The 13,651-nt window shown below is 46.6% G+C and overlaps 1 protein-coding gene across 8 annotated transcripts in view; it reads right to left on the bottom strand.

Moving 5' to 3' along the window:
- The window catches only part of RERE (arginine-glutamic acid dipeptide repeats), a 222,513-nt gene that overhangs the window by 87,194 nt on the left and 121,668 nt on the right, over window positions 1-13,651 (bottom strand). For 7 of the 8 annotated variants that reach the window (XM_072026842.1, XM_027443353.3, XM_027443354.3 and 4 more), the window contains one exon: window positions 1,984-2,032. In XM_072026842.1, the coding sequence (XP_071882943.1) occupies window positions 1,984-2,032 (49 nt within the window). Of the gene's footprint in view, window positions 1-1,983; window positions 2,033-10,587; window positions 10,815-13,651 lie in introns of those variants that run through there. The other variant, XM_072026845.1, reaches the window with a different exon arrangement.

Below are 13,651 nucleotides of genomic sequence, written 5' to 3'. Positions count from 1 at the left end.
TATAATAAAAGAACTGTGCAACTTCAAAATGCTGAACTAGTGAGCCAGCAAAAATTAGCAGTGTTCGGTAACTGTGGACCTTCCTTCATTCTATTTTTCTCCATCCAGACTTGTACCTGGCAATTATATCTTCCAGCACAGCTGATTACTACCTGCCAAAACATTACATGACAATTTGAAATGAAGGTTGTTTTGGAAGTATCATTTATAGTACTCTTATTATGACTAATAGAAAGAATAATACAGGTTTAATTGACAAGAACTTTTTTTCCTCTAAATACAAAGCATCCTCGAGGATTAAATTACACAAACAGTGACTATCACTAGTTGTTTAACAAGACTGAAAATGGACTCTGGATGAATATTTATCATGTGGATGCAAAAAATCCAGCGGTGGGATGGTACAAAGGCAGCCCCAGAGGCCGAGGAGACTGTTCCCAGTGACAGCCCTGGCCTTACAAGCCAGCTATCCACCAAAAACCCACCAGAACAGTTGTTAATGCTGTAAGAGCAGATTATTTCCCATGCTCATGAAGGACAGAAGGAATATCTTCTATTTCCCAGTGCCTGAACACATTCGGTATGATTTCTCAAATTTTAACAGCCCAAATGAATTAAGGCACCAGTTTTAAGAACCTGCAATTCTTTTTACTTCTCAGAGACAAACAAACAATACTACTGGGGTTTTCCATCTTGAAAATTAAAGCTTATCCTCTCTTTACAGCATCAGAAAGTTGTTTAATTCCATTAAAAACTTCCTGGGAAGTACAAATCAAATACTATACTGCAACTTCTACAGAGTATGGATGTAAGAGCTGTATTTCAATAATCCTCCAGAATTACCATGCTTCCTATTTTAAAAGAATTTAAGCTGTTTTGTGTCAAAATTATGCAGGACAAAAGGGCAAGGACCCGCTAACATCTTGCCTGACAGTAGGAGACAACATCATGGTGCTGTTAGAACATGGCAGGGCATGAGAGGGCATTTAGAAAGAGGTCTACCCCTAGCAGCTGTCAAAATTGCCCTAATTACAAACACTGCTTTCATTTTAAGACAACTGATGAATGACTAAACACACAACTCTAATGCCTAAGTGCCACCATTGCCCAAAGTCTGTTTAACACGTAAAAATATGAAGAGAGCATGTACAGGCTGCAAATGAAAGCATGGGTCAAGGAGAAAATGCAGAGCCACAGAGATGACACCAGAAAGAGCACAGTCACAAATGGAAGAGGGAAATCAAATTCAAAGCGAATTCTAAATTGGTGGCAGCTGTAACAACAGGCACAATTACACACACCATGTCCTGGGTTAAGAGATGAACATGTGCATAAAAATATAGGTGTACCTCAACAGATTTGCTGTTCAGGAAAGTCTTTTGCAGGTTTTAAGTTCCCCTACCTTTCAAGTTTGTCATCTTTTTCTTGGAAACCTGATGCTTTTTTACTCCTAAGAGAAGTCCATTTTGTTCAAACACATTGATTCATGAAAGGGACCTCAAATGCCATCGGTAACAAACTACCAACTTGACAATTTTACCACAAAAATGAAAATTAAAACATCTACTTTGACTACAACTGGAAAACAATACCAAAACAAGTTTTTTTTTGTTTGTTTGTTTTGTTTTTTATATAGTCAATTAACATACTGTTTGGTGAAAATCAGCTGAGAATGCATTCATTTTTAACTCCAGAATGTGCCCAACAACAGCTGGGTTTTTTCCTTCTTAACTTCCAGTAGTTAGATTCTTTCAATCTGAGTCTAGAATCGATCCAACAGCACTTTCACTAGTAAAAATCATTCGAATATCAACATTTGACAGATTAATCTCATTAACTAAGCTAAGGAGTTCAAGGAAACTCATGATTACTCTCAGAAATTCAGAGTATTTGAGCGCATACAATTTTAAATGTGTCCGCTGAACAGATCAAGTGCCGAGAACCACGTCCTCTAGCTATTAAAATACAAACAGAATCCCTTACCTGATGACTGGGTCCAACTCTGATTTCACCTTGGGTACTGTTTAGCCTCCTAATACAAAAAGAAAAACCAGTGATGAGAACGAAGTATGATTAATGAAACTCAGGATTATGGTCTGTGTTTTTTTGTCATTGCATTTGCAATGACAATGGAAGAGAAGCGAAAATTATTTTAAAAAAATATACTCAGGATATTACAGGCCACACTGCAAATGATAAAAACCAATGGGACAAGTCTGGAAGGTTTTAGTCACACTGCTGGAGCCAAGGGTAATTCCCTAGTGTGATCTGAAGTCACAAACAGCACCAGGCAGCTGATGAAGGGATGCACATCACCCTCCGTTTGAATCTTAGATGCCACGCAATATAGAAATAATGCTGGCTTCCAGTCGAGATCCCTTAAAAGCCCTTTTACAGTCCTTTACAGCTCTGAACTGCTCAGTGCTTGAGTCAGCCAGCTCTAAAGCCTGCTCTGCAGAGCATCGCCTTCCAGCGAGCATCCCTCTGACTTTTACGAGGGCGATGATCCATTAATTGCTTCTTTCAACACCAGATCTAAAGTAATGCAATCAACACGCAAAGCGCTAAGCTACAGAAAAATACAATGGAGATAACACGTTCCTTATGGACACTGTGATGGGCATTTTCATTCGGAAAAAGAAAATATTTTAAAGAAAAGCCATTTGTGTTATTAATGTTTGAACAGAGAGCCTTGTGTTACCAGAACCTGCAGCAACAATGCCATTTCTTCCAGGCTATCTGACATGGCAGAAGGAATTTTTCCTATGAGATTTTTGACTAAGGATAAATAAAATTCTTTATCACTAAGGCCTGCCCTTTGACCCTTTTTCTGTATCAAAACAGATTACCATATAAGCAGCAAGGCACACCAGCAAAATGATTTACTGGAATACTCCTTGCCCAGTGGCTATTTTAAGCCATGGCACTCGTTTGCTGCCATCTCTTTCCTCGCCCTGCTCTTGGCAAGAGCCACCTCACCAGTCCACAACAGCATCTGTGCCTCAGCACCGGTACTTAGGGTACTGAACACAGCTACCATCAGAAAACCTCCATCGCCCTCCAAGATGCCTGTAAAGTAAGTTTTTAGGACCAGAAAGAAATTCAGGGTCAAGACCAACATTGTTCTTTGCCTCCAGGTTGTGCGTACTTAAACAGACATCTTCCATCTAAAGGTTTTAACCCTTTTCCCCTCCTGGCAAGGAGGAGGGTACGCACAAACCTAAGAACTATCCTTAATCTGGCACAGCAAACTTGAGTTCATCTTGCAATTTACTTTTTTTTTTTTTTTAATGAAATTTTATTCATAGGTGGGGAAACCGCAGCAGCAGATCTGAAGGGACCTTAGCCAAGGCAAGGTGACAGTGGGGCCTGTCAGACAGGACTCCAAACGGGTTCTGTGATAGCCAGGCTCATGTCCCGATGCCTACACAACGCCACCTCCCTGGGAAGCTGATCGACACTGCAGCTGCACGTGCCAAACTCTCCCGAAAGGGAGAACGTGTCAAAGTCCTTCCCTCCCATGGATGCTTCTGCAAGGCCAGCTGACACCGTCCTCTGGCTTTCAGGTTATGCAGAGAAATGACTCAAGCAGAAAGCCCATTTTGTACCTACAACCGAGCTATAAATGAAATCTTGTGATGCACTTTTTTTTTTTTTTTTTTTTTTTTTTTTTTTTTTTTTTTACAGCTACGGGGTGTCAGGATTTGTCCCTGTAAGGAACAAAGGGGAAGCCGCCAGGAAAATGCTGATGCTCTTCCTCGATTCCCAGAATCCATTTTACAGCCGTGCACCTCCCTACTAGTCAGTGCAAGCCAAACCTGAAACATGTCCATGCAGCTACAATGCCTCGCACAAGCCAAAGGCTGCACGAATCAGTTGGGTGTTTTACCAGAAAGGTAAAGCCACTTTCTGGGTAGGTAGGAAAAAAAACATCTAAATATCCCCCGACTCCCATTTCCCTCATTTGCATCACACTGAATATGAATAATGAAGGATCTGAGAATCAAGACAGCACATGCTGTAGCATCCTGTTAGTAGCTGCGAAGATAAAAGCAAAACCTTGGCTGGGACCCGTGCTCGTAGCGGCGCTCGTGCAGAGTTCGCTGGGAAACCTCGCGGCTGTCCGACCACAATTCTTCACGTGCAAGTAACATGCCAGGAGAGAAACTGTTGTGCCTTTTTATCACTTGTTTCACATTGCCTGATTATATTTCTACCCCAAAGGCACCCCCCAAGGTATGGGCTGAGCTGCTGTGCGGGGAGCTCACTTGGCCCACGCACGGAGCTGGTGGCTCGGTGAGGGCGCGCGACCTGCAGAGCGCTTTGCAGGCAGCTCCCACCTCCCTGGGAATGGGTTTGCAAATGGACAGAAAATTCTCCCTGTGGAAACTAAAACGCGCCGTAGACTTGGAAGCTAAATTATCTTGCTGGCGCGCAATTACGAGAATAATGGAGAGGCGCCCCGTGTTTATTCGGCGGGGAAGAAAAAAGAGGACCCAACGCCGAGTATGAAATCTGACACAAAAGGAACGGATGTAACAAAGCAGTATCCATGGCAACAACAACTTAATATTTCAGTCCTCTTCAGCTGCAGTGGATTAAATATAATGACAAGATGTTCCCTTTGAAAAGTAACCCGCTGCCATGGCAACGTTGTGCTCTGCAAAGTAAACAGGGGCTGCTCGGAGAGGAGATGGAAGCCTGCGACTGCATATCAAGGAGGCGAGGAGCCTCCGGAGCAGAGCAGCGGGGTGAAGCTGGGGGATGCTGAGCTCAGGAACGCTTGGGCCTGATCCGAAGCCTCGGGGGAGGCTGGTGGTTCGAGGCCAAAAGCAGCGCTGCCAAGAGATGGTGGTTCAGGGGTGAGGAAGGGAAAGGAAGAGGAGGCAGCACAGGGCGGTGCAGGGCTTTCATTTACTGGCTGGGGAAAGGAGGAGGACAGGGGAGGCTGCCAACACCAGCTCCTGTGTGGCTTCCAGGAGAGAAAGAAGCGAAGCCCCGTTAGTCACCTGCCCTCCTGCCAGTGCCGGGCATCGCTTGCACCAGAGCTGGCTCAGCCCCTGCTCCTGACAGGCAAGGGAGAGGGACTGAGCTACCATGAAACACTTCAGGTCGGCTTTGAGACGACTCAGGATCAGGATCTGCAGCACCAAACGCTCTCAGGCTGCTGGTTTCCAGGCTGGAAATACCCAGCAAAACTCTGCTGAGTTTCGAGGTGGTTTAGATGTGTTTGCAGACCTGTGTGCAGTGCCTCTCTGCACCGTCCTACCTTTGTGCTGGCCCTGCCGTGGCTCCAGGGCAGCCCTTGAAGCCAGCAGGCTCGGGGACAGCTCCCGAAATTTGTCTCCGAAATTGAGAGACTGCTGTTTTCATGCTTCCCTTTTTTTTAAGCCACCAAAGTTCAGCAAGACTCGAGCTATGCAGTAATCGCGTGGTTTTGATGCTGAGCAACAGCCACACCAAACCAGCTGCAGTCCTCCCCAGGACCTCCCCAGCTGCTTTCACCCACCCATGGGCCATGGCTCAGCTGCACTTTGCTGCAGCCACCACGCACTCACTGCTCCCCGCCACGCACTGTGCTGCCACTGCCTCTCCAAAACACCCGCCAGCAGCCAGCCACAGCTCAGACAAGATGGAAACAGCTTCATACTACTGTCATTTAAAACAATTATGTAAAAATCAGCCCAAACCGCACATGTAGGACAACTTCCTGCGCTACCTCTTCAACCACTCTTGGCGTAGTCGTTCCCGATTCTGTATACGAGGTGATCTGTAAGCCAGAGGGACGCTTCAGCAGGAAGCTGTTTATAAACAAGTGGAAATACTCAGCCACAAGTGACCTCCCAAAAAGTTTTTCCCATCCTCTTTGCAGCAGGAAAAACAGCTTAGAAGTAGGATACACAGATTTTTTTTGTTGGCTTGTGTGTGTGTTTTTGATTTTTTTTTGTTTTGTTTTGTTTTTTGCTTTGTTTTGTTTTTTAAGGAATACAAATATTTAGCACTAAATACTGAATCTTAGGAGATTTTGGTTTAGTTATTAAGCTCAGCAAAAAGAAGTTACTAAAATTCAGAGCCAGATGAGATGACATCAATTTCAGACAGATTAATTATGGATTGCAATCACACACTTTACACTGATGTAACCAAAAAGTCACTGGCATTATGTAAACTCAGGTGTGACACCTGAGAATTGCAAGAAGCAATTCCTGGATATTTGTGATTTCTGTAGAGTAAGTAAAAATTTGACGTCACTCTGAAAGTTTTAAGAAAAAGACTTTTTTGTTTGTTTTTGTTTGTTTTAAATAAATCTTCTTAAGCAAATGCTCCTATATGCCAGATTAAAAAAATAGTCTTCAGAAGCAGTTTTAAAAACATCTGGCAAGGATCATTCTGCTCCATCTCTAGGGGGACAAAACCAGAGAGAAGGAAGTTACTGCAGGCCAACTTCAGCTGGTTATAAAAGAGCTTAGTGGGGCCTGAAGGCTGCCTGGCATCCCACCGAGGAGCTCACTCGGCTGGACGTTGTTTCATTTTATTCTGTGCATCCCCACGACAAAACTGAGCTCGCTTTGCCACGCTCCTCCCTCGCTCGGCAGCACGCAGGCTCTGTCTTTAAAGACACAGAGCTCACCAACATTGGTGTCTCTGCAGCGCTGAACCACTCTAGCATTTCAGCACAGCGACGCAAAGCAGAAATTAGAGCTGTGTTGTGCTTGTGGGCAGCATCTCCCAGCCCTCTTCCTGCTTCCCCGGGCACCTGCGCATGGTCCCTGAGCCACATGGATCCTCGCTCTGACCCAGGCGGGCTCCTCTGCCAGCTACGTGCTCATGCCACGCAGTGAAAACACACATGGAACAACCAAACTCACGACATTCAAACGTTAACCAAAGAACTACAAACCTGCAAGTTGGGTGCCCGAGAATAACACGGTTGGCTTTTTCTTTCCTCCTTCTAAACAAAGAGCAGCTCTTGCTTAAAGATTAGGCACATGATTTCGCCCTCGGTACATGGGTACACAATATCTCAACCTGCAGATTAAACAGCTCACTAACTTGTTCCAACAATGACTTCCTACCATCAGAAATCTCACCTGAATTTACACAACTTCATGTGCCCAGCATGCACCTGTGTCTTAACGTAGGTTTTTTTTAATCAAGATTTAAAAATCTCTTTTCTAGACATCTTAGTGCTCAGAAAATATTCTTGTTAGCACTCAGCCTCTAGTAGCCTCAGTTTCATTTATACCCTAGTGCACAGTAATGGGTTATAATAAAAAAACGCAGAAGCAATTTTGTGTTCCGAGTAAAAAAAAAATTAAACCTGTATTTCAGCCAAATAAACTCATGTGGGAACATCTCTCGAGATTGCTCAATCTAAAGCAGGAATGAACCAACATGTCCCAACATTTCCATCCCCAGCACAAGCTCCAACCTGCCAGCTGAGCGCGGAGGCAGACCTGAAGGAAGCGCAGGACTGGGCTGTCTGCATCCACTGCTGTTTGAGGAAGGAAGTACTTGCAGAAGTTTGAGTCAGACAGGGAAAGCTTTTTCAAGATAATGTTATTTTTGCGACGGGTTTCAGTTCAAGAAGTGAGACTACCCGCTCCTCACAACTGTTCTCTACTGAAAAGGCGCGATGGAAGTGGCTGGGGCAGAGCCACCATGACAAGGGGCTCCTGCAAGGACAGCAGCATCCTCTCCATCGAGGGGTCACCTGCGTGGGTAACATTGTGCTTTGAGCACAGAGCCAAAAGAACGAGTTAGTAGAAACCCCTGCATGATCTGAGGTTCTCTTTTAGCTGGTCTGCATGAGATTTCTAAAGTTTCATTTCTAAAATTTTGGTTTGTTTTCACAATTTCTGAAATCTCACGCAGAGTTCTGAGTCACCAGAACGTTACTGGCTTACAAGCAACACTTACGCTGAGAAGTAAATATGTAAATGAGTTCCACATGAAATCATGTTGCTTGAAGTGTTTACCTTGTACAGTTTCTAAAATGGCAGGGCAATACCTTCGCACTTCCCACAACAAATAACTGCCACTGGATTGCACTACACACTGCATCAGCATCACTCCTTCAGCACAGCCACTGTATATGCAGGACAGCAGGACCAGGCAGCAATCGGACAGTTTTATTTCTTTCTATGATGCTTCATTGAGACCAGGTCTATTGCTCGGTCTCTTGGCTTGCTGGGCAACACCAAGCTCCAGCTTCTTTGCAGGGCAGAAACACGAGGGAACAACAGCACAGGTTAAAGGTGCTGAGCATGAAGAATGCAAAGCACAAAGCAAGCTTCAAGATAGCTCTAATCCTGCCATGCTGACCTGGAAATACAAAGCTCTAATTAAAACAAATCACAGCCTAGAGGACTGGAAGGAAGGGGGGGAGAGGTCATTTTACTGATCTACAGCCTTGAAAGAAGCAAAAATGAAGCCAGAAAAAAAAATAATTCAGCTATCAAGTACTCGGTCAGCATTTCTTCACCCAAAGGACAGAATATAAGCACTTCCCCTCATAAATCTACATCTTCGACCAGGGTGGGGTGAAAGAGCTGCAGCTCCAAGCAGCTCCTAGCACCAGGCTCCCAGCTGGAGAAAACCCTCTGGGCACCCACAGCCTAAAAATTCACCGTGAGCAGGAGCTGCAGGGCAATCCCACACACTGAGCAAGGCCAGGGGTCCCTGCAGCACACTGAATATCTTGCCAGCACCACTGGTAGCTTAGGCAGAAGCAAGCTGCCTGCTGTTTTTTGGTGGTGGTGGTTTTTGAGAACTGAGATCTCAGAAACACCAAAGGTCTGCAGCAAGCAGAGTACAAGGAAAAAAACACCCCGATACATGTGCTGGGGGCAGGGACCTCCCGATTCCACACTGGCCCAGCACTGACAGCAGGGACATCGTTCAGCAGGGGGCTCTGGGGGCTGACACAGCCAATGCTGCATCCACAAGCTCTCACGTGCCAAGTGATTAAGCAAAGGACACCACATTTGGCCTATCGTTCCAGCAGGATTTGCTTTGCCAAACACAACACTTGGATTTGACAACCGCGTTTCGTTTCGTAACAACCCAGAGGTGTTTCTAGTTTTGCCCACCCGTGCCATTTTAACGTAACCTCATACTCGTCAAAAATAAGCACGACCAAGTTCTCATTTCAAGTTACAAGAGGCATTTTTTCTTCACATCCTTTTTTAATGCGTGCACAAACGATCGCTGAGGACCAGCACCAAGCAGACTGCTCTGCACCCCTCCCATGCATTCACTCCTGCTTGTAAGTGACCGAGTAGGATGGCAAAGCCATGAGTTCTCGTTGCCCTGTGCTCCTGCACAGCAGCAGCATGTTCCCATACACGCTCCAGCAGCTCCTTTATTAGGAATAAGAATGCTTCCCAGCCTCAGCCTACGGAGACAGCACTGAACTACCAAGTGATTCAGCCAGACAAGTTCAGGGGCACTGGGCACGACTTTGCTTCAACCACTGCCAAAACTCAGCAGCGACCCACGCTGAGCAAGCATCCTGGATTTTTAGGCTCTCTAGATACGAATGGCAACGGGAACGTTACTTCAGGTACAAACACAGCACTGACGTGGGTGCAATTAAGCAGCCTGCTTCATCACCTGCTCCTCAGGCTCTGAGGAGGGCAGGAGGGGAGGCCCGGTGGCACGCACCGTGTGGGTGAAGCAGCGACAGGGCTGTTCGGTTCTGGAGATGTCACCGTGCTCAGCAGGGACCAGCCTGACAGCTCTGTACTGGCTGTGCTCCCACACCAGCAGAAGCAGCCCCTGCCCCAACACACCCCGTGGGGCAGGGCAGAGCATCCCCCTGCAGAGCAGCAACAAGTCACTGCCGGCTGTAGCGAGCCCACAAGGACCTCGGGCCAGCTGCAGCCGTGTTATCGTTACACTAAACAGAGTCCTCATCCTGCTCAGCAGGAGGATAAAAGCCCTGAGCATTTTGCTGGCTGGGTAAGGCGGCTGTGGCTGCAGCTTCCCTGCGAGAAGGCTCTCCAGGCAGAGATGCACGAGTCCTATTTGCATGTGACTGACAAGCAAGGAGAACTACGCTGGCTACCTGGATTTTTAATCCTTCAGGAAACACCCGACTGCTCGCTGCCCCTCGGCCGTGCCCATAACCACACACCCACAGCTGGCCGGGCTCTGAGCCTCCCAAAATGTTCCCTGCACCGGCTGCTGTGGGCCCAAGTGCTCCCCGGCAGCTGCTTTGGGAACGCTGCATCCTGCAGGCTGCTTCTGCAGCTCCCTCCAGCCCTGCCACAAGGTTGGCATGCAGACAGCACGACCGAAATCAAAACTGCACCACGAAGGGAGGGGGGAGAAAAAAAAATAAAACAGCCAGCCCGAAGAGCTTCAGCGTTTTTGCTCCATGCAGCCCTGAGCCAGCGGATCCCCCGCTCAGCGCCCTCATGCACCGCACGACCCAGCTGCGCAGCGAAGCCGGTGGGATTACGGGGTCCTGGGGAACATGCACGAGCAATGACATGATTTCAGAAACATTGCAGAAGTCACAAACAACAGCAAAAAAATAATAATCATCGTTTGCTTAGGGGAGGCCAGAGCGATGCAGCCTACCTGCAGGGGCTGAATGGATCATCCATGACTATGACAGGCTCTGGTGGGCTTAGCTGTATTCCCGAACCCCCTAGTCAAGAGCTCAAACTCTGCCTTTTCCACTCTACCAACTCAAAATGGAGGCACATGCAGGCTGCGAGACCTCAGCGAGCTTTCACTGAGCTTGTGCTATGACCTAAGCCCGCACGCAGAACGCAGAAACTTCGCCCTCGGACTGCCAGGACTGAGCATGTGCTGTGACCCTCCCTCGGCCGCACGCCGCCTCCCCACGCAAGCAGGCTGCAGCCCCGCTGGTTCCGTAAACACGGCGCGGGGCCGGGCGCCGCTGCGGTTCCTGCAAGCCAAGCTGGCGTGCAGGGAAGTGGGGCCTTCGCCAGGGGCTCTGGGACAGCCAACGCGGCCGCGCCGCCGCTGCTCCGAGCCCTCCTCCCAGCCGCAGACGCACTGTGCAAAAAAAAAAAAAAAAAAGCTTTTGCTTTTTAACCCTGAGTTTGCAATCGGCTTCTCGAGAAGTAATGCGGATCAGGAGGCTGGGAGGGTTTTGCAGATGCAGAGCGACGGGGAGCTCGGCGGGTTGGTGTCTGGTTGGTTTGCGGGGAAGGGGAGCAGCACCCAGAGACTCTGCTCGCCTCCAGCCGGCCGGAGTGGGTGAAGGCAGGGGAGGTCAAAGCCGCCTCGCTTGTCACATCCCACACTTTTTGGGCCTGGCTCTTTATGAGTGCCAAATCCTGCCAAATTTGTAGCTGGGTGTTTTTGAGCAACAGCCCTGTGCCTTGCGGCATGAAGTGCTTCCCTTGGGATCTCTGCTGCTGTTGCGGAGCTGACGCCTGAATTCCCTGCGGGGCTACAAAGGGGCCAAAAGTTTCTTAAATTTTGAATTTTAAGAAACTAACACAGACTAAGCAAAACAGACTGGGCCATGGGACAATCCCAAATTCTCTCTCTCAGGCAGTGATCTGGTGAGATAACCTTCGAGTCATCCCAGTGCCACTCTCAAGGTTTCCCATTGCCCACTGCACGCCCCCAGCCCCTCCTGGGAGCCTTCACCAACCATCAGGCTCCTTCCTGGGCCCTGCAAATATAATTTAAACATCAGTATCGTGTTTCAGCTACCAAGGCTCTGCTAAAACTGTCTGATGCTACCAAAGCTCATTCATCAGCCAAAGGAGCTGTTCCCTGATAGATAGGGAAGAGGGACCTGGCTCACTTTTTTTTTTTTCTGCCAAAAAAAAAATATAAAATTTCCTGTAGCTTTTAATATTAAGCATGACTATTTCCAACTTTTGGAAACACAATTAGGTTTCATAAACTGCTTTAAAAACCCCACAGCGTTCTATCAACACACGCGTTATAAAAATATTACTGGACTCAAGATGCAAGAGAGGAGGGCAACCAATTCTCAAGACTGGTCAAGTTTTACCCAACTACCACCTAGAAAAAAAACAAAAAAAAACAAAAAAAAACAAAAACAAACAAACAAACAAACAAAAAAAACAACAAAAAAAACCACAACAGAATTACTCCTAAGGTTTGCACAGCCTTTGCTCCTCTCAGTCCATTCAGGATCTCACAGTACAAAAGGAAGACAAAAATAAGTTCTTGCCAGCATCGGCACCCTCTGGCACTACGCTAGGGACAGGACAAGAACCCACGGGTGTAGCGAAGGAGGGGGCTAAGATGTGAGCTGGGGAAAGGCAGCTCCAAGGTCAGGAGCTCCAGAGCCTTGCTGCTTTCTTTCAACAGGCAGAGCTCAGTTGTGACTCAGAAGCCAAAACCAACAGCTTGCAAGCTGCTGTGGTTACTGGTTTTCTGATGTGATACTTAGGGCTGTTGTCTTTTGGCCATAAATGCTTCTCAACAGCAATGCTCTATGCCTCAAAATGCTTCTAAACCCACCCGGCTCTGCTACCTGCCCAGCCTGCAGCCCAAGCACCCAAATCCCGATCAAGTAAAGGGGAGATTCAGAACAAGCAGCTGGCATTAATTTTTATCTATCTTATTTTCAAAACCAGAAAAGGGAAATACACACAAAGAGTAACGACATTACATAAAAGTACCTCTTGTTAAGTTCTCATTAACTTTCATTCCCCCCAGCCTAGCTTTAGATACCTACACTTCAGTATTGTTCCCCATATTCCCAGGTACGTTTGTACAAGGGTAGGAAACCAAAAGCAAGACAGCAATAAAAGCATCTTTACAGACAAATTGAATATAGCCTCCAAACAACACTAAAAATAACAAATCAATTATGGAATACAATCATCAGAATGCTGAGAAACCTACGAAACCATTTCTTCTCTGATGAAGTATTGGTCTCCTCCTGCAATGTGGAGAACCAGAAGTTTTAGTGGGATTCCCTGTTCATGGAATAATTCATTGTCAGATTTAGAGGATCCCTCCTTCAGCTCCCTTCTCCAATATATCCCTTGCCCAGCAAACACTAATTATTTTTAACGCACTCATCATAAAAAAGTGTTTTTTCTCAGCTGGCTCTACGTGTTTGGTGGATATATTCCACTTTCTGGAGACCCAGGAACTATTTCCATTCTGCTTACTAGCTCAAGTAATACTCAATTCAAGGTGACAATGCTCAGCATCTAGCTTGAAGATTGTTTTCTATGTTCATATATCAGATTTTTCTCACTGATGCAAGAATTACAGAAACGTAGCATGTAATCCTTCCCCAAAATCCATAAAACAACACCAGCTTCACATGCACTGTGAAGACCAAAGCTAACCCAGAGCACACAGGTTGTACAGATCCCTCTGGATCACAGAACCATCATCAACAGGATCACAGCCGGCATTTGCTGGGCTAAACCTGCAGTCAACAAGCTTCCAAACAGAAAATAAAGGACAAAGCATGCTCTGCTTTATGCTCCCAGAACAAAGGGGCCTCCTTTGTTACACATGCACCACACCAGGGTTTGGGGATTTGGTTTTGTTTGTTTAAATAGAACCCAGGAAAACAGAAAATGTTTGGATTCCCAACACAACTAAGCTGCATTTGAGAGTCCTGGCAAAGCACATGAGCATCTTACAGTGAACACAAATTAAAAGCACT

This window comes from Anas platyrhynchos, chromosome 22, assembly GCF_047663525.1.
Source record: "Anas platyrhynchos isolate ZD024472 breed Pekin duck chromosome 22, IASCAAS_PekinDuck_T2T, whole genome shotgun sequence".
In the NCBI taxonomy this organism is placed as follows: Eukaryota; Metazoa; Chordata; class Aves; order Anseriformes; family Anatidae; genus Anas; species Anas platyrhynchos.
Note: the sequence above shows the minus strand (reverse complement) of the source record. Positions and strands in the feature narration are given on the sequence as shown.